This window comes from Apiospora marii (genome assembly GCF_038362585.1).
Source record: "Apiospora marii strain CBS 49790 chromosome Unknown utg000011l_segment0_segment0, whole genome shotgun sequence".
Lineage (NCBI taxonomy): Eukaryota > Fungi > Ascomycota > Sordariomycetes > Amphisphaeriales > Apiosporaceae > Apiospora > Apiospora marii.
This window is the reverse complement of record NW_027117382.1, coordinates 4,609,339-4,632,753: the sequence shown is the minus strand read 5'-3', so window position 1 is coordinate 4,632,753 and position 23,415 is coordinate 4,609,339. Positions and strand designations below refer to the sequence as shown.

At 53.0% G+C, this 23,415-nt stretch overlaps 7 protein-coding genes across 7 annotated transcripts; 5 read left to right on the top strand and 2 right to left on the bottom strand.

Annotated features, from left to right (window-relative positions):
- Positions 1-736: 736 nt before the first annotated feature.
- PG985_014607 (uncharacterized protein) lies at positions 737-2,741 on the top strand (the record flags this gene model as incomplete). Its single annotated transcript, XM_066834373.1, has 4 exons — positions 737-1,148; positions 1,201-1,235; positions 1,290-1,369; positions 1,409-2,741. The coding sequence occupies 4 exons, from the start codon at positions 737-739 to the stop codon at positions 2,739-2,741; spliced, it is 1,860 nt and encodes a 619-aa protein (XP_066679113.1).
- Positions 2,742-2,905: 164 nt separating this feature from the next.
- PG985_014606 (putative alkaline protease (oryzin)) lies at positions 2,906-4,781 on the bottom strand (the record flags this gene model as incomplete). Its single annotated transcript, XM_066834372.1, has 9 exons — positions 2,906-2,962; positions 3,035-3,147; positions 3,266-3,500; positions 3,553-3,693; positions 3,770-3,905; positions 3,987-4,015; positions 4,070-4,150; positions 4,218-4,357; positions 4,427-4,781. 9 exons carry the CDS (start codon positions 4,779-4,781, stop codon positions 2,906-2,908), a joined length of 1,287 nt encoding a protein of 428 aa, XP_066679112.1.
- A 5,359-nt stretch (positions 4,782-10,140) lies between these two features.
- PG985_014605 (uncharacterized protein) lies at positions 10,141-11,902 on the top strand (the record flags this gene model as incomplete). The annotated part of the gene is given in 7 exon segments (XM_066834371.1): positions 10,141-10,203; positions 10,283-10,421; positions 10,819-10,856; positions 10,917-11,037; positions 11,121-11,334; positions 11,403-11,631; positions 11,651-11,902. 7 exon segments carry the CDS (start codon positions 10,141-10,143, stop codon positions 11,900-11,902), a joined length of 1,056 nt encoding a protein of 351 aa, XP_066679111.1.
- Positions 11,903-13,396: 1,494 nt separating this feature from the next.
- On the top strand, positions 13,397-14,388 carry PG985_014604 (WSC2 protein; the record flags this gene model as incomplete). The annotated part of the gene is made up of 2 exons (XM_066834370.1): positions 13,397-13,654; positions 13,738-14,388. The coding sequence occupies 2 exons, from the start codon at positions 13,397-13,399 to the stop codon at positions 14,386-14,388; spliced, it is 909 nt and encodes a 302-aa protein (XP_066679110.1).
- Positions 14,389-15,716: 1,328 nt separating this feature from the next.
- Positions 15,717-16,477, top strand: PG985_014603 (HET-domain-containing protein; the record flags this gene model as incomplete). The annotated part of the gene is made up of 2 exons (XM_066834369.1): positions 15,717-16,032; positions 16,152-16,477. Coding segments are annotated over 2 exons (642 nt in total), but the record flags the coding sequence as incomplete, so codon positions are not given.
- An 824-nt stretch (positions 16,478-17,301) lies between these two features.
- Positions 17,302-17,987, bottom strand: PG985_014602 (uncharacterized protein; the record flags this gene model as incomplete). Its single annotated transcript, XM_066834368.1, has 2 exons — positions 17,302-17,465; positions 17,564-17,987. The coding sequence occupies 2 exons, from the start codon at positions 17,985-17,987 to the stop codon at positions 17,302-17,304; spliced, it is 588 nt and encodes a 195-aa protein (XP_066679108.1).
- Positions 17,988-19,511: 1,524 nt separating this feature from the next.
- Positions 19,512-19,864, top strand: PG985_014601 (uncharacterized protein; the record flags this gene model as incomplete). The annotated part of the gene is made up of 2 exons (XM_066834367.1): positions 19,512-19,670; positions 19,736-19,864. The coding sequence occupies 2 exons, from the start codon at positions 19,512-19,514 to the stop codon at positions 19,862-19,864; spliced, it is 288 nt and encodes a 95-aa protein (XP_066679107.1).
- Between the last annotated feature and the right edge of the window lie 3,551 nt (positions 19,865-23,415).

Here is a 23,415-nt window from a genome sequence, read left to right as displayed (position 1 = left end):
ATCATCGCCATTTGGTTCATCGCTGGTAGCACATGCGTGCAAGGCCCCGTCAGCCGGCAATAGATCTGCCCCCTACATTTTCCAGTGGTCCGCGAGGTCATACTATTTCCCCGCTTCCCCACGATTATGGAGACGCTCCCCCTGCACATACCCACAGCTCTTGAATGGGGGTTAGCATCGCCAGCAGCAGGACTCGAATGTGGGTGTCATGGATGAACTGCTGCTGCTGCTGGGCAGGTTTCCTTCTTTCAACGACTCGGGTAGCCTCCCAGGCCGTATATTGATGGACTTAATGCGGGGGTGTTTACAGCATCTGGCATCGTACCCACTTGTTTGCCCCCATCCGGGTGTTGTTATCGGCTGCGGGCCGCTCAATATCCCCGCCCTAGACCCCAGTTTTGCGATCGGCCGCGCGATTTCTCATCCATCAGTCAGCCCGGCGGGAGAGTCTCGTGGCCTTCGACGCATTCATCAGGTTTTCGTGAAGTTGCCCTTCTGTTCGTAGTAGTTCAGGCCTACTGTTGCCAAGTACGCAGTCGGAGATTGGATTTTCCGCCAGAATGTGCAGTGTGGCAGTGTGCTGAATGCCTGAGGCCTTGTGAGGCAGCCACTAGTCAGCCACCATATCAGGTGACCTAGGACTTCACTATTGCTGAAATCAACCCCAATTCGCGTGCGCGTCTCATCTTTCCCGTAGCCTCAACTTTGTTGACCCCCAAGCTTTATAGCTCAAACCATGGCTCAGCCCTACCAACATGCTCCTCTGGAGTCTCCAGACTCGATTCGACTTCTGGATCTCCTGCCATCCTTGAAGCGGACCGCTCCAGTGGAGTGCCGCGTTAGACAAATGACATTCGAGAATGCGTGCGATAAGTACGAAGCCTTGTCGTATGTCTGGGGCGCACTCGACGGCGATCGACCGATAACTTGTGACGGATGCGAGCTCCTTATCACCCCCAATTGCCACGATGCCATTGTCCACTTGCGATATCGCTTCCGGGTTCGCACTCTGTGGATTGACTCCATATGCATCGACCAGCGAGAAACACCAGATAGCACGAAAGAGCGAAACCATCAAGTTAAGCAGATGGGTGTGGTATACCAGAATGCTTCACGAGTGCTCGTTTGGCTTGGATTGAATACCTCAGGTCTTACGACTATCTTTCACAGGCTTCTGAAGCTTGCTTGCTCCAAACACAGATTCAAATTTCCAAATGCAATATGGCAATTCACTTGTGTGTATAACAAAAGATAAATATATTTTGTTTTCGTTGCTGATTAATTCGCAGACTTGCCACTGGTCACTAGAATACATGCTTTTCGCGCGTTGCTGGTCAGCCCATGGTTCGTTAGAATTTGGACCGTTCAAGTGAGTAAAGCTTTTTCTTTTCACCTAAATTTATTATAGATGTACGCCAGAAGACAATTTATACGTCCCTGGTTATTTCGATAATAGTAGTGGCATGCTTTCTGACACCTCCAAGGAGTTCGCTTTTGCCAAAGAAAGCACTTTCATATGGGGAAAACTCCATTTTGAATGGATGCATATCGAATACCTTGCCCGTCTGTTCGCACCATTTTATGGCGCATTCACCCAGGCTATTCCACTTAGGAGCCTTGCTACATTGTTCATCAATAAGAACTCATCGCACAGGGTGAATTGGGATCATCTTTACCCTGGAGCAGTATCACCACCAGCTGAACTCCGTTTTGTTCTCTCATTGAAGTTCCAACAGTCGAAGCTGATCCATGACAAGGTTTACGGAGTATACGCCATACTCACATCCATGGGGGTAAAAATGCCGGAGCCTGACTACAGCAGACCTGCCGTGAGTGTAATGGAGGAATTCACCTGGGCGTATATCTCATCTCGGCAATATCTGGATCTGATTACTGCCGAAATATCAGTGGGTAATTCACCAACATGGATTCCGGAATATTTCATATCGTTGAAGACCCCTTTCCACAATTTTGGCATTTACGCTAGGGGCAGAACTCAGGAGAATTTGCAATATCACTATCGTGCCAGCGGCAATTCCAGATCCTTTATAACCGACGAGAAGCTTCCGGGAAGATTAGTCGTCAGGGGGAAACGTGTTGACTTTGTCCAATCAAGAACTGTCCGCCAGACAATACACACCACGGATCCAAACCCCCTTGAATTTGAAAATTTTCGCGACTTTATACCAGTCTGTCAATACTGGTGTCGAACTTGCACGGAGCTACTGCAGATGCCGGAGCAAACTGCATACAAAACCTCGGAGTCACTCTGGAGAGCAGTGCTGGGATCTATTACGAATAACCTTGTAAATATCGCCGACTGGGTCGATCTAATGCTATACCCGAACTGTAGGAACCTATCACCAGCCGAAGTTGAACGTTACTCGCGGCCGCTCAATACAGCTGAAGCGGAATACCAGCCCCTTTCCGCGGATATCATCTTGGACTACCTGGTTCATACTAAAGATCAGAAGAACGATATCAGCAGGACACAAGCATCTGTTAATAAATTCGTGAATTGGGCTTTCCTGGTCACAGGCAACAGTTATATCGGAAGAGCCTATCGCACCTGCCAAGAAGGCGACGAGCTTTGGCTCCTAGCGGGATCCGCAAACCCAGTGCTATTGAGGCAATCGGGCAACGACTACCAATACATAGCACCTGCTTCCTTTCACGGCATGGTGGAAGGCGAACTCTGGCCCGAGGATGAAACGGAATTGGAGACCATCACCCTGATATAGACATCTCTCCGTTGTCTTCGAGGGGTTGAGTGATAGTTATTTGGGGATGTATTTGGAAGTTTCTCTTGACGTTTCTTTGAGCTGAGTAAATTGCAATGAAGGCTTTCTTATCTACGGGTCATGTACCACAGCTTGATATCGCCCTTCCATATTGCATTGAATTCTCACAGGTACCCATTGTTAGCTATCAAGCTCGTTGTGTTCGCAGCGTTTTCCTTGACCTGTAACATCAAATCAGCGATAGCATTGACAAAAGCCGGTTAGCGGAAGGGTTGCAGATAGAAAATACTCACAGAAGCTCCTGTCGTAGACGCCAACTGGATAAGTCGAGCCCTTACTGCCGCAGGGGTCCTCAAGCCTTCCTTTGCCATGAGATAGGCCGCGATGCCGGCGACATGGGGTGTGGCTGTGAAACAAGTCAGTGGGGGGTTCTGTATATTGTATCCATAAAGAGTCTGAGCTGCCCAAGTGCGTCGGAGAAGCTATATCTCAACCCTCCGTTCAGCTTGTAGATCATGGCTTACCTTGGCTCGTACCGTTGTTCTGCTCCGTCGGGAACGGATCATCGACACCGGTCTGGTTGTAGGAGGGACCAAGGATATCGACCCCAGGCGCGAAGATGTCGACGCCCGCGCCGTAGTTGGAGAAGTCCGCCTTGTGGTCGTTGAAGGCGTTGATGGCTCCGACGGTGATGGCGTTTGGTGCCGAGGCCGGGGAGTGGTTCGCCACGTCGTCCTGGATTTTGGGGTCTCGCGTTAGCTACATTCTCCTGTCTGGGTCACGGGCACCAGGTGCCGTGGTTGATGCTCACATTATCGTTCCCCGCTGCTATGAACATCGGGATTCCGGAGGCCACGAGCGCCTCCACCATGTCGTTTAGGGATTGGTCGTAGATCCAACCGACTGACAGGTTGACGACAGAAGTGGAGATCCGGCCCCTCGCCTCGGCATCCTGTCCGTGTCATTAGTCCAAGATCTGGGGCTACAGCCCGAGTACTTATGGTATTAGAGTCGTGATACCGACTTACATCGTGTGTCCACTGCATGCTGTCCAGAAGTGCGGAGACAGGGCATCCGCGGAAGTCGCAGGCCTTCACGGCCACCAGTTGTGCCTTCTTGGCCACTCCGAACTTATCACCGGCTAATATGCCGGCAACGTTGCTTCTGGATAGGAAACAGTCTGTCAGTAATGAATTTGTGATGTTGTGGCTTGTGGCACATTGCAGATGTTTGAGGGGTGCTCACCCATGGCCGAGGTTATCCTCGGGGTCATTCTGCAAATAATCATATTAGACACGAGAAAGCACTGTGGGAAGACTTCATCATACATCAGGATAGTACGAGTTATGACCGTACCGCGCACGACCTGAGAAGTCCGGGTGGTTGATAAAGATACCCGTGTCAATGATCTAGGGGAAAACAGTGAATCAGCTTCAAGATACCATGATGAGGTTTCGTCTCAGGGGTTTCACATACATAGGCAGTGATCCCCGCTCCACCGGAACCGTCATAGACGAACTGGTAGGGGGGCGAGGAAGGGGGCTTGGCATGCGATACCCGATGGAGCCCGGGCTGGGCATTCTTCTGGGTTACCTTGACGGCAAGCTGCGCGAGTCCTGAGCAATAATATTAGCTTCGCTCGTCCCTTCTTGCCGCGTTTCAGGGGCTGGGTCTGCCTAGCTTACCGTCCGGCGAAATGTAGTCGATTGCGGGATCCGCTGCCAGCTCGTGAACCGCCGCCTCGTCGCCGTGGACGTGCGTCCCCAAGAAACCCGACAGGTTGAAATGTCGAGGCTCGGTCCAGTCAGAGCGGATCTGGTTATGAAGGCCCCGCTTCTTGAGGAAGCTCGCCGTCTTGGCCTGGCTGGCCTTGATGACACTGTCCTCGGCACCACCTTTGTATCTGATGATCCAGCTGTTGGGTACTGTCTCGCCCTCAGGAGCCCGGACTTTCAGAGAAGTCGGCTCCTGGGAGGGCAGGGCATGCGCGCCATAGCACGAGAGGAGGGCAGTAAGGGTAAATTTGGTAAGGCTTGACATGGTTGCTAGTGCAGTCGAAGGAATTCTAGATGTTGTTCAACAAAATCTCTTGGACTTAGTTTCGAATGAGTTGCAACCTGACATTTCAGAGAAGCATCCGACCGAACACGTATTATATATTACCCCCTGACCTATGCTGACGCTGACATCTTCTAATCCTACGTCCCCTGAGGGGCGGCATCACGGTCCGCTTCACCTCGATCGCCATGTCGCTACTTGCAAAATAGGGTGGCCAATGAGTGGGAAACGAGTGGAAAAGACGACGGCATCGTGACCCGACCGACCGCGCCACAACTCGTACAAGCAGGAGCTTCAGAGCTGCCCTATTCGATTGCTTTTGAGGGCCCAACACCCCGGGACACGCTACAGCACAACACCACCCCCACGTGGTAAGCCCATGCTATCCCGTCCTGTCCAATAAGATGTGAGTTAGGCCCCGGTATCAGCTCTTGACCACTGAAAGGATCACCTCCCAATGCAACCCTCCCATACTTAACATGGCCTGTTATATCTCGATAATAGTCAGCCTCCCACGGCCAAACGTATGGTGTGAAGCGTGGGCAATTATCGTGATTCCCGGGTAAGATCGACTGATCCGGTCGGGCCAGGCCCTCTGGATTGCCAGGATTTATATTTAGCCAGGATGGGCTGCAGGTCGATCAGTGTGGTTTGCAGGATGCAACTGCAATCTCCTGCAAGGACGCGCCCGTGTAACGAAAGAGAAGAACGATAAGGCAAGGAAATCAAGCAACGAAAATGGCGCAACAATTGTTCGTAGTGAGCGGCGCAAACCATTCCCTTCCAATGTGCACCAGCCCTGAGGCCTTCCCTGTTGCTAGTGGCGGTGGTGGTGGTGGATGGAATCAGCTTACGCGAGAATAATGACAGAATGCAATGAGCCAGCGAAAACCTATGGCCAATCATATGGAGATATATCACATGGAGTTCCTACTACTATCAAGCAAACGGGCAGGAAATATGTTCTGTTCCTTCCATCGGTCGTCGGCTTCTGACGTGAGAAGCCGTGGCGTGGGCGAGGCCCCGTCTGAACTTGCAGGGATGCCTCGCATGTTGCAGCCGCCCTCGGGTCTACCCAGGCTCCTCTCGCACCTCGCTAAATACCAAAAACCCATCTACACACCAATCGCTGTGCATCTCGACCATGCGTGTAGGATGGAGTAGACGGGTATGGGTTTTCAACGTCGGGTCCGACCGACGGCAAAATATATGAACCGCACACACCAAATACAATAATTGCATGGGCAAGCTTTTCCAAATGGCCGGGCGGGATTTCCGCGGGCATCCACTCTTCATGCCGGTTGCGTCGCATTGCATATGTCCCGACCCTGGGTGGATTGGGGGCTCTCGGTTCGTCGGAGGGGTTCACCGGTTCAGGGGTGTGGTCCGACAACCACTCTCGCTTACGGGGAGGATCTTTCAAAACCCCCTCCCCTCAGCAACAACCAATTCATCCGCCAATCTTTGAGGCTCTGAATAAATCCCAATCGTGATGGGAGTCGAAACGCAATGGCTACTTGGCTGGGCCAATCTCTAGGTTCCACCGCAGGTATCTCGGGTCAAGGTATCGGGTCGTGTCGGGATGATTACCACCATCCTTTTCGCCGAGTTTGCATGAAGAATTGCCAGCGAACTATCATCATGCCCCATGTTCTCAATGTTTCACGAAGAGGGGCTTCTTGGAGGATGCGGCTGACCAAACCGAATGGCCGTTGTAGACATTGCAGGTCCGCGCAGCTTCTTTCCTCACTCATCAAAGGTCCCCTCTCGCGTTACATGGCATGGAGATAGCTGAGCCGTGAGTCTCCATCTTGCCTGATAGGAGAACAGGAGAAACCTCTGTTCCCGCTCACCCGACCTCGATGCCTCTGGCCAGCCACAGTGGATTCCCGTTTGCTGTAGACCAAAGCTGTTGGCTAACCATGCCCGGACACGGATCAGTCAAACTTTATCGGTGATTCCAGAGTATGGTGCTTTTCAGATGTGAAGTGAGTAGACGATAGAAGATGATGATGGCATTAGAAAAGAACTTTGCAATGGCCCAATAGAGATGAGCGGCTCTCACATGCTTCGGTCAAAGTCCGTGAGCTCAGAGGCCTGAGGTTGTCTCGAACAGAGGCGCATTCATTTACAAATTAGCAAATTAGCAACAAGGCCGGGACACGCCACTAGCGGGAGTGAACGGGAACTGACGGATTAATATGGGCATATCTTCCTACCTGGCTTGGAAAGAGTCGATGAACTGTTCGAGACCAGACTTCACTCGTTTCTATCAAGCGGCATGATGTCCCCCCTGATGTCTCCCCTCCCGAAGATTGGGGGCTTTCGCTAACCAGCCCTATTCATGGAGGCCCGGCTCTCGGTCTGTATGTTTTCGATACTAAGCCGTCGATTTTCTTTGCCGGGTGCCCGAACTATCGAAGACAGCATGCGGGCCGCTCGAAGATACAGAACAGGTAGCCTAAGTTAGCATTATAGTTACAAGAACAGAGACAAAAGGGGTGGAAAAGGAGAGGGCAGGGATTCATGTTGGTCCTATTCCGGCACAGATCAGTTCCTCGGCGTCCCGATGTATATTGAGGGGCAGGAAGGGACCCCGTCCAAATTCAGATCATAGTACCAACCCTCATTCATCTCTCTTCTGTCAAATACGCATAAACGCATCTCCATGCCGGTAAATAACCTGACAGGTAGCCAATGGGGTTCAACCCCTAAATTGTCATTGTCTATTCCCGGAGCTAATGTCATCGCACCAAGGGGTCAATAACATTGCCGTATTATTTTAAACAGGGTACAACCAGGATATGTGAAGGAGGGAGAATCGATAGTGGCAAATTTGTTTACACTCCGCTTCTGGGACTTCATCGTAGTGTCTTTTCTTCCCCCCTTAGCTTGGACTCGGCCGGGCGGCTCTGGGGAAGGGAACCCTGGGCTTGCATACTACCTAATACCTTATTACAGCCCTGATATCGGACACAAGAAGGCCTTAGTGACGGCACCGGCCTGTGCACCGGGAGATGGGGACCGGCCAACTTCCATCCACTGCCAATTTTGCTACTTGGACTACTCGTCCCAAGTTAAATAAGGTAATGCACGCTACGAAGCTACCAGTGGCGGACGGTTATGTCGCCGGTCTGGTAAGGGCCCTGCCTAATATAGAGAATCTAGCAGCGGGCCACCGGATCTCTTTTGGGCAATGGTAGCAGTCCTCTCTTTATGCCGCGACGGGCTACGGAAATGTCATCTTTAATGTCTAATTGGCTGCAAGTTCCAATCCTCCCATGGCCCCAAGTTCCGGACCTTTGGCTTTAGCATCCTGCTACCCCTTTGTCCGTTGACAATACTCTGGAGTCCGGCTCTGGATCGGCCCCGCTAAGAGCCCAATAGCGGAAGGAATCCCACCGCGACGAAGGTCGTCGTACAGTAACGTTGCGAAAAGGCGGGTCTTGCAGATGATCGACGAATTGCGATCTTGTCCCACTGGCGGCCTCTCGTTTGGTGAATGATCGACGGAACAGATCGATCAGGTGGAGCGCCTTCGATGTCAATGCCCAGCTGCGATGCGGGAGAGTTACCGCAGGGACATCCTGCCAATAAAGCCCATGGCGACACATGAGCCCTTGCTTTGGATTGGCCAGCGGGCTCGTCGGGCGATAATGAAAACGAGTGAGCAAGCAGGTAGATAGACAGGCATTAATTCATTACCACCTTAGTAGGGTTCGTTGTGAGGGCTATGCAAAACACATCGAAATGCGACCGACTCAGGATACTGGTCGAGGACGAATGGAGGACATAAGGTTTGCGCGGCGCCATCTTACTTTCGACGCCGTCGTTGCTTAGCCCCTAGAAAAGGCTCCGCCGGGGCGATGACTGGCCAGCCGGAGCTCCTTTGGCTGCCAGACAACAACTGGCAAGAGATGATATTCGCAACCATGAAAATAAACAAAGAAATCAGCAAAGCGAAACAACTTATCTTGTCTGACTTAAACTCCCACATTGTATCTACTTCGCAAACACCTCATGTCTGGGGCGTTTATTTCGTTTGCATGACGTAGTGCCTCAATCTAACTCCAGTTTTCTCATCTTACTACGAAATCCTCTCAAAACTAGCGCCGACACCAAAAACTACGACCTACTCGAATGCGCCTCGATCCTACATGAGTGCAGTACACAAGCATGCAGTGTGTCGTATGAACTGGGCCGGTATCCGGCTTGCCAACGAACCGCCAGGCGTCATCTAGCCTGGCTTGATGCCAAGGAGAGCGTTGGCGTGCACCCCTGATAACCCCGGACCTGACGATCCATTCACCACCGGGCTATTCCCCATGAGACCGAATACTAGTCATGCACAATAGGTGATCACAGCCCGGTCCAGATATGGGATGGATGACAGATAGCCGTGCTGGGCTCCAGATTGCTACGCCTTGCAAGGATGGAAATTTTCTCTTGGCAATCTCTGACTGGGCCGAGCAGAATGGCCGAGGTCCCCAACATGATCTACGGCAAGGGGAAAGGCCCACCACTGCGTTAGCTTCATCGTACCTGACCCGGCCTGCCGGTGTCGTGATGGCGGGTCCACCCCAAGAATTCGCCGTTGGTTTTGATGTTTTCTTTGTTCGCAGTGTCTCCAAGGTAGAGGACCAGCTTCTACGCATGAACAGTCGGGGATAGTACAGTGGCTTGCTTGAAGAGCACCCAGATCGCCCAATGCCGACGAATGAAACCTATTTCTATGAATGCAGCATAAGCCCTTATTCTATACTGTTTGTGATACTTGAATGACAGAGATCCTGACTTGCCCATTTCATAGGCTAGCCCTGTGGTTGATGGAATGGCTGATCTGCTAGCGCGGGCTAGCTAACATGAGGACTGCGAGTCAGCATCCAATGTCGCTATATCCTAGGCATTACTAGACTTGCCAGTCAGAGGTGCGTACATCTTCTGGTCCACTAGGAGATATCTACGACGTAGCCGGTGCCGATCCCTCTCATTGGGTTATCTCCCTATTCGCCGAAGTGAGCCCCCCTGGGGGGCGCTGCAAATATGCAATCCGCAAACGGTGTATACCCACAATTAGAGTTCTGCATACTGCCAAGCTACGACTATATCTGAACCTTATTCCTCTGTCCCTGGCCCGCCCCCTTCGCCTTCGGTTTCACCTCAGGTTTCCGCCATTGTTTGTTATTGGATACCACTGGTTCGTTGTAACTGTAGGGCAACACGAGAGAACCCCCTTGTCGTCGAGTCACCACCGGAACGGATAACGGATATCCATCCCCCTATTATATTTACGATATCGACAGCATCGAAGAAGTAATAGGGACCGATACACCCGTCGACAATGGCCCAATACAACCAAACCGGCCATGGGTTCCTCGTGCCCGCATGGTTCGAAGAGCAGGAGGTACGATATCGTCGAGAGAACGCACCCCGAGACCCGATCTTGAAGCCCAATATGCTAAGACCCGTCCCCGTCATCATAGGTTGTCCCTTCGACGATGAACACGGCCTCCGTATTCTTGGGGCTGTCGCTGGGAAGCGCCGTGTTCGCCGCGGCCAAGGCGTCGCAGCAGACGAGCCGAATGTGGAAGCGGCACAAGACCATTACCGCTTACGCTATCAGTACGTGCCATCATCACCATCCGCAGTGTGTGATACGAATCACAGTCGCTGACTCCTTTTCGTTCGATAGTGATCTGGCTACACTTCACCGCCAGCGTGGCTTTGGGCATCATCAACTGGTTTTATATGTGGGGGACGATTCAGCCCAGGTAGGATGCCCCCATTGACGTGCTTGTCCGGCTGGGAGATTAAATTCGTTCGATGCTAACATGTCTGTTCTTGTCAGCTTTTGGCTATTCTTTGGAATTTGTAAGTTGTTTCTCCCGTGCCCGCCACGATACCGTCACAAACTAACATCATCTCCCTAGTAATCGTCTGGGTAGCTCAGGTATGCATTACATACGATCTTCTACCGCTTCTAAGATTCTCACCACCGTTGTTCAGACTCAACTTCTAGTTCAGATCATCATCAACCGGCTATCGCTGCTGTTGATGGTAAGATGGAATGCCACAAAGTAAGATCCTTCTTTCCCTCACACACACGCCTGATTGAAGCTCACCAAATACCAATTCAGACTCAAATGGGGAGTCGCCGCACTTATGACGGCCATTAACGTCAGCGTCTTCATCGTCTGGATCCCCGCAAGACTGCAAATCTCGGATTCATTCGTCAACTGTATGACAACCCCTCTGTCGCATCATCCGCTACCTGCTCCTGCTGCGTGACTTTACAGCTGACACAACTTCCAAATGTAACAGTCAACCGAATCTGGGATCCCTTGGAGAAGATCATGTTCCTCATCATCGACTTGGGGCTCAACATCACCTTCATCCGTCTGGTCAAGAACCGGCTGATCGCCAACGGTCTGACCAAGTATGACAAGCTGTTGTCTGGTAACCTGGCCTTGGTGGCGATCAACATCTCCCTTGACGTAATCTTCATTGGCCTCATGTGGCTGCCGAACACCTCAGTGTAAGTTCCACCACATCCCTCGCCATCCTGAAGAGAATTGAAAACTGACCCACCTCGCGCTCCCGCAGATACCTCAACTTCCAGTCCTTCGCCTACCTCTGCAAACTCTACATCGAGATGACCATGGCGGACCTGATCCGCAAGGTGGTCCGCAGCACCGACGGCCACAGCAGCGGCCACGGCGCGAGCAGTAAAGAATACGCCAAGGGCACCGGCAGCGGCGCCGCGAACCGCCACAAGTCCAAGAGCTTCATGGGCGGCGTGCGCACGGGGCTGCGGGGGCGCCTACGGCGCCGAGTGCCACTCCCACTTTGAGCTCGAGAGCCGCTGCGGCGATCACAACGGCGGCGAGCCCGCCGTTCCCCACATCCGCGGCGAGTCCCTGGGCAACGCGAATACCAACGCGCGCGACTTTGCGGGGCTCCAGGGTATCCAGAAGACGGTGGTGACGGAGGTCGTCCACACCAAGTTGGAGGATGAGGAGGCGGCCAGTCGCCGGTCGAGCCAGGGGAGCTCGCAGCAGGAGTTGGGGCCTTGCGTGTCGGTGGAGTCGGATAGCCTCAAATAAGTATGACTCTCGTTCGCTCTCCGGAGGGCCGGGTGCGAATATTGTGAAATCTGAAGACGGCTTTTCTTGTATCACTATAAGTAGACAGGAGTGGAAGTCGATTACTATGGCCCGGGTACTCCTGCACCTGAAGCGGGTAGAACTCCCTTCCATTTCGATAACAAATACATATTCTAATACATACAATCTAATAATTACAATACGGTCTGGATGCTGGCGCAACAACTGATTTGATCCCTGTTGTCCTCATAAAGACGTTGAGATTTACCAATGATCCTGTTGGTTGACAATGGTTTAGGTCAATATGCACATTAGACGCAAGAAGAGTCCAGCCACTACTGGCTGCAAGATATTTGTGTAGACGCCGAACGTTGCATGGGCCAAAATCGTTATGTGACTAGGCACATGTGGCGGTGCCATCCACCCGACCCGGACTCCATGCTGCGAGCTATAAATACGAGTGGGTCGTTCATCGGGCTGCAATCCGATGCGCTCATTGGCGGTCAAGAAAGTTGACGATGTCAGCACTAATGCATGTTAGTGTCTACCTTGACTGCAGATCCCTATTCCTTCAGTTTGCTACCAGCCAATTGGTTTCAGGTTGATTATGCAGATTGAGCCTGCACTTTTCGACCATTGGAATGGACAAAAGGTGTCGAAGTTTTCCAAATTGGTTCGTCATACCCTTATCAGCCCTACCATCACGGCTCGGAACAAAGCATCGAAAATAGGTAATTTCATGAGATTGAAGGAGTCGGGACGGCTTCCTTTAGTACTCGACCAAATATCAGAAAACTCCGCCCCGCTAAGCCCTCCAAGGCTGCGGCTGAGTATAGCACTGCTTGGCGACCCTCTTATGCCCACCATAACTAGGCCAAGAGTAGGAAAAGTACCGGAAACGGCTTAGGGGTCTTCCTGCCAAATCCCACCGGGCCCCGGTCTGGTCACACCAGTCGCCGACTGACCGACACCAAGACTGACAAGATTGACAAATCCCTAATGATGGCTCCTCCCCGAGGGCCGGGGTCCCTCGAGCTTCTCCCACATCTATTTTGATAGGCTCAGCGAGCACCGATACCCGACCATCTACCCACGAATGGATGGTGCCACTTCCCTAACGCTGTGATTGACCCGCAACAGACAGCATCCAGGGCCAGTGTTGCATCGCCTCACCTCGACGTGCTCCTCTTTCCTCTTTTAGATGGGGACGTCGTGGTACTTTTCTGACCTAAAGCCATGATGGGATACACATTTTCTACTTTTGCCCTCTTTCCCATCTTTTGAATGGTAGATCTATCTATCTTACAGCATCTTCTAATATTTGTAATACACACATCGATTTCAACACCCGTGACCGTACCGCGGAATCATCAGGTTCAGGTCCCGTCCGTCGCTCACTCAGACGCTAAACGTGGAGGAGGTTCTTGTCGGACTGGGCGCAGCAACTCGACCATCATCTTCTTCGTCCTGCTGTCACCGCATCATTCATTCGCCATGCTCAGGATACCCTCTCTTCTCCTGCTGATCGGCACGGCCGCGTCAGCGGCTGATGTGTGTACCTACGAGGGAGGATGGTCGCTCCGGATCAACGCGAAGACGTGCCCCATCAACGCGCCCGTCAACTGCGGCCCGGGCATCCAACTGCGCTGCTGCCCGAACGGCCTGACGTGCGCGGGCGAGGGGGACTACGGCGGCAGCTGGTGCTGCAAGGAAGGCGAAGACTGCAGATCGCAGGCGTCCTCGAGTCCTAAGGTAAGCCAAGCGCAGCAGTAATGATGCTGCAGTCCTTCCACACAGACCTACCGACTAATGACGGATGTTGTTGTTTTGGGCAGTGCCCCGACCAGACATGGACGCTCTGGGGCGGAAGCACCGGCACCCTCAAGGACGGCGGCTGGTGCTGCCAGCCGGGCGACAACGGCTTCTACCGCGGCAACATGGAGGCCGTCGGCTGCACCGCGGCCGGCGTCCGCAGCCTCCCGACCGGCTACCACTTCGCCAAGACGGTCCAGACCAACGCCTGCGTCGCGCCCACCTCCTCCGCCACGTCCTCCCCGACCGACAGCTCCAGCCCGACGCCCACCTCAATGGAAGACTCGGACTCTGATAATGCCTCGACATCGCTGTCCGGCGGCGCCATCGCAGGGATCGTGGTCGGCGCCATTTGCGGCATGGCCCTCATCGCGGGCATCTTCGCCCTGGCCTGGTACCGCAAGAAGCGCGCGCGGAACAACGAGGCGGCCGCGGCCGGGGGCGCGTACAGCTCGCCCGACATGGCGCAGCAGCAGGCGCAGACGCCGAGCGGGGCCGACTCGACCTACTACGGTGGCGGTGGCGGCGCCTACCACGACACGGCCGCCAAGCACCACGCGCCGCCTTCACCGTACGGGTCGCCGCAGCATGATGGCGCCTCGGAGCTCGGCGGGGTGCAGCGGCACGAGATGGGGAATGGGAGCGCGACGGGGGCTTACCATGAGATGGAATGAAGGGAGTCTGTGTGTGTGCTCTAGCACGGCCGGACAAGCAGAGAAGGAAGGAGATACCTGGGTCAGAGGGGGGTGGGGTTTGTACTAATACCAAATAAGGGCCATTTTGAGGAGGGCTCACTGGGAGCTGAGGATGTATATACCCGTGTCGTTGTGCATAAAAAGGGCGTTAGAAGTGTTTATTAGAAAGTTGCAGAGACTGCGTTCTACTTTCGTCTTGTGGTGGTGAGTCGTGGCCGAGAAGGCACTGTCGTGCCTCCTGTCCCCCTTCCCGATTAGGTATCGCGCCGCTGTGCACCCTGTCAGCTCAACAGAAAGACATTCTTGACCCTTTCACCAATCATCGTCCGGCGTTCCCTCCCATTTGGGGCAGTATGCAGGCAGATCATATCACCTCGGATAAACAGGCTCGGGGTTTGGGCGGGAATGCAGGTCACAAGAACCCCCGCATTTGCGGCAAATCTCACTTCCTTTTTGTTCCTTTTGGTCTTCTAGTTCTTTTGTTTCGATGCTAGAGAGCCACCAAGCTCTCCCCTTTTAACTCTTTTCGCCAGAACATGGAACAGGACGCAATAGCCGCAACCGAGGAACCCTTGATCCTCTGGCATCGACGATATCTCGCCGAGGATGCGGATTCCATATGTCCCGAGTCAGATGTGATTCTAGAAGTTGAGTCCGACCAGCTCGATGATGACGAGATGGACAGGCAATTGAAGCAGCATGCTCACCACAGACGTCGCACAGGGGTTCTGTGCGAAATGCAGATACTTGCTGGGGCACTGGCCGGACCTTCCTGGTGACTGGGAACGTGCTGTGGGGAGGCATCTGCATACAGCCGAGCTCACAGCGGCAGCTCTACAGGCATGCAAATTCTGTGCCTTCATTCTGTCGATACTAAAGGACCGTGATATATATAATATACTACGCAAAGTCGAGAAGAGGCTCCGGAGAGTTGGAGATGGTGCGAAGGCCTCATTGTCCATCCAAAGCTGGGGAAGTTTTGCTGTGAACTGGTCACATCTACTCTGGGTGAACTTTCCAGGCAAAGTGGCAAGTAACTGCAACTCGAAGCAAGCCAATACACACAAATGGGAATCACACACTTTGCCCCCTTCGGGTCAGTCATGAACCCTAACCTTCCTCTTGGTCCCACTAAACAATCTAGAGCAGAACATTGCATATCGCTAGAGAATCTTGAACCCCTGGAACTCGCAAAGATGTGGTTGCGTGCCTGTACCGAATCACATAGCCGTTGTTGCAGCACAAGGGAATACGAGCCACCGACTCGTCTGATTTCGGTTCGAGACGGGACTGTTAGGTTGGTCCTCATGGAAAGCCTGGATACCATTCCCCTATACGCCACTTTGAGCTACTGCTGGGGCCGAGAACCATTTAAAAAGCTGACTACGGATGCATTGTCGGCATTTCTGAAAGACATTCCACTTCAACACCTGCCCCAGACTTTTCAGGATGCCATAGATGTCACGCGGGGACTTGGTCTTGATTATGTCTGGATAGACGCCCTGTGCATAATCCAGAACCAGCAAGTGGGGCGTGGCGAAGAAACCGACTGGGAGAAGGAGGTAGGGAAGATGGAGTCGGTTTACGGCGGCGCGCATGTGAGCCTTGCTGCCTCCGATGCAAGTGACGTGCACGGGGGCTTCTTTCGGAAACCACCGCATCATAATGGCGGATTTTCAGCCCGGCTGTCATCAAAGGACTCCTCGAGGATCCAATGCTTCTATGAATATGAAACTTATGAGAAATCTACCAAATTCACTCACCTGCCGGAAGAGCCTGGGCACTCCAAGAGAAGCTGCTAGCAGCCCGGACTATCTCTTTCGGTCGCGGTGGGTTGTTTTGGGAGTGTAAGTCTACCATCAAGTCCGAGTACCTTCCAAATGGGTTCCAAGACCGGCTTGGACGGCATGTGGTTCGCCCAGAGAATATGACGTGGGATTGGGATGAAATTGTGCAGGATTACTCCAGTGCCGCCTTGACGGTTGACTCGGACCGTCTCCCCGCTCTAGCTGGTATTGCCAGACGCCAGCATGAGCTCACGGGCGATCAGTACCTGGCTGGAATGTGGAGGAAAGGGCTCGAAACTCGGCTTTCCTGGAGACGCGTTGGACGTCCTCAGCGACGACCAGATTGGCGGGCGCCCACGTGGTCTTGGGCATCTATCAATGGCCCGGTCGGATACCGGGCGTGCTGGGACGGAGACGTAAGGCCCCCAAACAATACATACATATCTGTGCTCGACGTATCGACGACCCCAGCTGGGTCGGATCCTTTTGGCGCTGTGGCAAAAGGGAGCCTTATTTTGGCTTGCTCCGCAATGATCGAGGCATATATCGAAGATATAGAGGGAGAAGACAAAAACTCGGGTGAGAAAGCAATGCTGCTTGGTACTGCCATGGTACCCTTCACGGTAGACATGGATCATCTTGATGATGAATTTAGTGGAAGGAATGGGGGACTCTATTTGCTTCCAGTGGCTAGTGGTAGCAGCGGAGGCGGACGCATAGTGGACGACGAACTCATCGAATCCCAGTCTTTCCACGGGATAGTTCTTTGAGAGTGGTCTGATAGAAAACATCAATTTTCTCGAGTGGGATCTTTCTGCTTTCAGAGTTATGCCTCTGAATCAAGAGAAGATGTCAGTTGGAGGGAAAGGCATGATGACTTGATACGGATCACGAAAGAAGAGGGATTCTCGATGGCAGAAAGCCGGCGTGCTGAGGCCTTGACCGAGACTGGAGAGGCAATGGCGCGGTACGTTATAACCATTGTGTAAAAGTTAATCGATTCACTTTGTTACCTCGCTATTGTGCCACCATCAAATGGGATCCTGCGTTTGCCAATGTCGGGACCTAGAACAGCGATTTATCTCTCTAACGTATAATATCTGGTTCATGTATGGGAAACAGCACCCAAAGACTCGCTCAATTCCTCCCCGTTCACCACGGGAGCCTGAGCATCGATAGCCACGTAGAAAACGCGGGCAAACTCCGTCGTGCTCGGGTTACTCCAAGCGTGGTTGGTCCCACGCTGCACTGCCGAATCCCCCTTCCTGACTGCAATGAACCGTAAGTGAGCGAGCGAGCAATGAATTAATGTTGGTGTTGCTGCCCGAAGAAAAACAAGCTCTCAAGAACCAATGTGTCAAACTTACGAATCCTCCTCTCCCCGCCCTCGAGCTCCAGCAGCAGCTCCCCCTCAATCACGACCCCAAAGTCGAGCGTCCGGGTGCGGTGCCAGAGCGGCGCGCAGCCGGGGTGGAAGTCGATGTAGCGCGCGAGGAAGCCGCCGGCGGGGCTTGCGAAGGACTCGGACCCGTCGGCCAGCTGGGCCTTGTAGACGTCCAGGTCGGCGTCCCCCGCCAGCGCCGCCGGGAACGCCGTCGCGCTCCAGGCCAGGAACATGTCGGCGCCCAGCGGCGAGCGCTCGAAGGCGACGGGCTCGGGAGTCCCCGTGGCGAAGGTGGGGAGGCCTTCGGGGCTGTGGGTGGTGATGTAGCGGTGCACGGCGGGGAAGGGCTTTTCGGGGATGATAGGGGGTGGTTGATCCCCCACCTGCGGTTGCTGTTGGGAGGCCATTTTGGTGTGTGTTTACGTAAGTCCGAGTCAACAGGGTTTGTGCGGGCTGAGAACTTCTGTCATACCAGGTGAAATGCTTCTACCTTGGTGAGATATATATTGCTACAGAGATAGCGTCTACTTCTATAAGCCGGTCAACCGTGCTTACTACATTTGCTTACTACTCTTTCCCACCATTGCGGGGTTAGTTGCGACAGGAAATTCACCCGGTTAGAGTATTAAGCTAGAAGGGAGGCCTGTAACTATATTCGATAGACCCACCGAAAGAACCCCCTCCTGTGTGCCCTATCACGGCCCAATTGTATCGGGGCCGGATTTCTCTTCGAATCGGTACCGGGCTCCCAGAGCAATTCGATATCCCCTCATTTCCAGGTATGGGCGAGTCTAACGGCCTTTCCATCGTTCCGTCTATGCTCGCATAGTCACCGCCTGGTGTCCAAGCCGTCCCGGACGAGTGTGCATTGCCTTTTCTCTTTCAGCGACACAACTGAAGGAACGGGCATTTTTAGAAAAGGAAAATAAAGGGAGGAAGCGAGATATAGAATCATTGTAAACCCGAGCGCAGTGTTTCTTCCACCAACTCATCATGACTAAAATCATAAGTAGCATATATATACCACGTCAAACGCCACCCTCAGCACTACCAAACTCTCCCTCCCCCTGAGCCCTGCCAATTTTCAGGGTCTTGGACAGCAGCAAAGATGTCCAAACCAACGCACATGCCTTCTCAGACAACGATATCGAAAAGACAGAAGATTAGAACCATGGCAATAGGACTGAACTGACGATGGTACAAGCCCCCAGATCTACAACCCTGTGCTCAAGATCTGCATTCAGATGCTCGGATGGCCGTACGCCACGTGGCTAGCCCTATTCACAGTATTTAACCTCATAGTAACCGACATGGCGACGCCGCTGACATGCAGGCTTTGGACTCGAGGACACTGAGGTTGGTGCCGCCGCTATCATCCTTCCCGCCCCTGTCGATCACTGATGCATTCGTATCTGGCATATCTCAATGAGGGAACGTTAAACCCCCGCACCCTGGATCTGTATGGTTCAGATGGCGAGCCACAGAAATCCATCACCGAGCCACACCATCCCGTGGCGAGTCCATTCGGGTAGCCTCTCCAGCTGTATGTTATGAAGATGCCTCTTAGCCAACCCCAGCCTCGAGCGTAAATAACTACGTATGAGGCGGCCTGTATGCGCAGAAAGGAACGAGAAGGTTATGAGCGGTCGTCAGGCCGGGCCTCCCAGTGACTGCAACCCAGGGAAGCACTTGTCTGTTTCACTTCCGCCACCATGTATATCGAGCGAGATCGTGACCATTATGTATGGTGCAGCCAGCGGGGTGTGAAATAGGGGGTCGGTTTGCGATGGCGAGACATATAAACCCACTCGATGCCCGCTGAACCTGGAGTTGACTTGCTTGCTCATAACTACCATCCACTGCTTCAACACCACCTAGCAAAATAAACAAACAAACAAACAACCGATAAAACCGAATCACCCGCCGCCATAATGCGCTTCTCCAACGCCGTCTTCCTCCTCGCCACCACCTCGGGCAGCCTCGTGTCCGCCGGCGATGTCTGCCCCGGCACCTACTGCACCGTCGGGGAGCGCTGTGAATTCGACCCGAACGGGCCCCATTGCTGCGGCGCCAACAACAATCGGAATGTTGTAAGTGCTATCTCCACGTATCCATAATGATACCAGAGCTCGTGGTCTGAACCTCGCCGATGCAGCTCCAATGCGAGAACGGAGTATGGCAGATCCGCAATGTCTGCAACGCCAACCAGTTCTGCACTTGCACGGGCAGACACGACCTCATCTGCCGGAACGCCAACAAACGGGGGGCTTCCTTCTTTCCTTAGACCCGTGGGAGTTGAGTTGGAGTCTCTTTCGTGATAGAAAGTCTCGAAGAATTTGATATGGTGGAAGTCTGTGAGGTTTTCGGGTCTTGTGTAATGTATCTACAAGGTCGGTGGAGCGCACCACGACCCCTATTTACATAGGTTTTGTCAATATTCACAGATGGAAACGGAAGTGGACAAGTCCGGATCATGGTGGTGTAGTGGAATGTTTCGCGAATATCACATCATCAACTACGTTTCTATACTCCTCCGCCCACAGTGCTTCTTATAGAGACTCCCGGTGATGGATAAACGCAGAATGTGGTTGTGCCAAGAGGCTCTTCCAGGCTGGACAGAGCATAGCTCCCTAGTGATAATGGTGCAATGGTTTCCATGTGTGAAGACATTGACCGAAAAGATCGTTAGTTACATGTGGGTTCGTTCATTGAGTATACCCATCAGCCTCGGGCAGGTCGCTGAGAGATACTGCAGGGCTCTGCCCCCGTCTTCGTCTTACATATTGGTCCAAATTTGCGTCAAACAGCGCGGTCTACGCGTTCCGTGCTGCATGGAGAGCATACCTAGCAAGGTTACAAGTCGGTATTCTGGTCCAATTACCCATTGCTCCCGTAGGCTTAGCTGTTCAAGGCTCATCCGGAACATATACAATACGACGCTTCTTGTAGATGATTCAAAGAACCACCCATGCAATGATATTTGCTCCATCCTGAGGACATGGCCTCTTAAGGCTGACATATGGTTACCGGTGTCGTTTGTCTACTCATGACCTGACTCATCATGGAGACCTCAGGTCAGTAAGAACAGTCGACGGGAAGGACCTAGAGTCTCGAAAACAGCCAATGCATAATTAATCATGAACCTGCTAGTATGGTTCGAAAGCTTCTGTGTTTCTCAGTTACTACACGGCAGACCCTGTGGGAAAGCATGGCAGGTGAAGTGCTTGCCACCTGGGGTCGTTCCATTGTGCGGTTGAAACGTTGTGGCTGCAGACGGATTCCGGAGACACCGCAGACGTTACAGCGAGCAATGCATGGAATCTCTTCTGGAAGGGGTGTGTGGTATTGCCCGTCGCAACATCACAAAGCGCCTGTTTTTCTTCCGAGACAGTGGGATGTGGTAGAAGGAGGTTTCAGCTGCGGTGATGAAAGGGCTTCCCAGAAGGGGAAGCTGCTGGCAAAGTGGCATTGCAGGCCAGGCCAAGACATTTCAACACGCGGTTTTTCTAAGCGACATGTGGCTAATGTCTCGTATGGCAGCCACGGTCGCCATGCGGCGAACAGAACCCAATCATGTCCGCAAGAGTTGCTGGTAGTGAATCGTTTCATTTGCCATTGCTTTTTTTTCGGGCTGAGGTCGTTTTGCGTCGAGTCCCGGGTTGGGAAAGCAATCAACAGAAAGAAAGAAAACGGTCCCGCATCCCTACAGACAAGCATTCGCCAAGGATAACCATGGAAGTATCGTGGGGGCCTCAACTCCAATTGGGCAATGTGTCAGGGCCAATGAGATTGGCTGCCGAAAACAAAGCCAGGGGTGGGTAGTCCTGGGACTTTGGAGAGTGAACTGTCAGCCAGAAGTGGAACTACCAATTCTCTGGGAGCAGCCAAGGTCGGTGTCTTGGAAGAAAGATAAGAAGACGTAAAAGAGTAGGCTAATAAGACCTGGGCAAAGCCAGCCACCCGCTCAGTGAACCGAGCGAGTGCTGGATTTCTGGATGTTCTAAGATATTGTCGTTCGTTATCAAGGGCTGAGCAGAGCCACCACCGTCTAGGTCGCTAGCCATTGGCCCGGTCGGTACGGAATCAGTGCGCCATTGCGTATCGCGTGGCAGGATCAATCATCAGGCGGGAGCTAGGTGTTACCAGCGCGCACTAGCAGCGCCATCAATCCCCGTCACGGGAGGAGAGAAGCAAAGAAGATAATCTGTACGAGTGGACGCAGTCCTTCGTTAGGCGCGCTCTTGGGCGCTCGCCATGATCCATTTGGCGAAACGGCTGGACAATTCGCAACCCAGAAGCGCCACTAGTCAAGTCAGCCCTCGTCCTAGTCAGCATGGTCTTATCTGTGAACTCTGTTTGGTCTGGCTGGTGGTCCTTGGTAGGAAACAATATGGCTCCTCGGGCGCCGGAATCGGTAGCCGTCGCCAAGCTGGCATTGGTACGAATACTGGCTGATAACTCAGCTTCTCTTTCGGCAGTCCTCCCGACAGAGTTTGGGAGCATCGGAGGCCCGAACCATGAGACGGGGGCTCTTCCGTTATTTGTGTATTAGTAGTTCGTAGTAAGACACTGCATCTGTCTGTCAGCTCCGTGACGAGATCCGATCTTGCTGACTACAGCCTACAGGTCGACTCAAGAGAGTTCAACGGTGAGCGCGGCTAAGGACGCAACAGGGAGTCAGGGAGCAAGCAGGGTGATGTTCGAGTAAGGAAAGTATGCGACGAACGGAATGCTCCAATGGCCTGCCTTTCTCTGTCTTGTTTCCCTTATCGCAACGGCAGGGTGCGAATTCCCAGGGTTCTGGAACCATTTCACATGCCCCCCACTCTGATTGGCCCCATTGATTTCCTTATCTCTGGGCGTGGTTGCACGGTGGGGATCCCAAGATCTTGGCACCACCACTGGCGCCTTTCTAGCAGCCAGGCGGCCTGGGGCGTCAGGTCCTGCATGGGTCTTTTTCCAAATGGACGATCGGGGCGTTTCTAATTGGGGAAACGGGGTAGCTAATGATGTGCAACTTATTGACGACAGTTGGACTAGAAGACAAGAATCGACCACTGTCGAAAGCGAGATGCGAGACGCACCTCACTCCAAAAGGACGATCTTGCCTTTTTCATGACGACAGTCGAGTAATGCGGGGTTGACATAGGATGGAGGACGACGACGGGTGCGTGAGATCGGCTCGACGAGTGCGTGCCGCAAGCCACGTTGAGTGCTGACGCCTTGGCGGAGCTTCGAGGTGTGCCGAGAGTGTCACGAGTGGCCGAGGAGGGCCAATCCAGTAGAAAGAGAACCGAATGCCATTGGAGGTACTCTGGTCCCAGAGGGAGGCGCTGGACATAGCGCTGGACATGCTGGCTGCGTTAGAGGTTCTGCCCGAGTACAACACTGGTGTCAGGAGTCATGTCGTTAGGTTTGCTGGCATCTCTAACGAAACGACACATCTGCAACAAGATAGCCCCAACGAAGATTCCTTCGCTGCATTCGGTAGCAATCAACAAAGATTGGGATAAGATGTTTGCTTTGCTTGCCTTGCGGTTTCTTGATCCTGAGCTGAAGCTGCAAGGCTGACTGGAATCTCGGATCCTTTCTTCATCACTGTCTGTGTGTAACGTTAAGCGCTGCCAACCCTTGAAAACCCTTGAAGTTCAAAGCCTCTAGGGCTTACTTCCCCGATGCCCTCGCAATTAGCCAGAGAGATGAGAGAGGCGTCCCGCCCCTAGCATCGCGACAAAATTGACTTCTAGCAATTTAATACAATTTGAGAACATTCGATTTTGATAGAACAACGTTTTATCCCTTGCCTTGTGCCCAGCTTATGAGTACGGCACACGT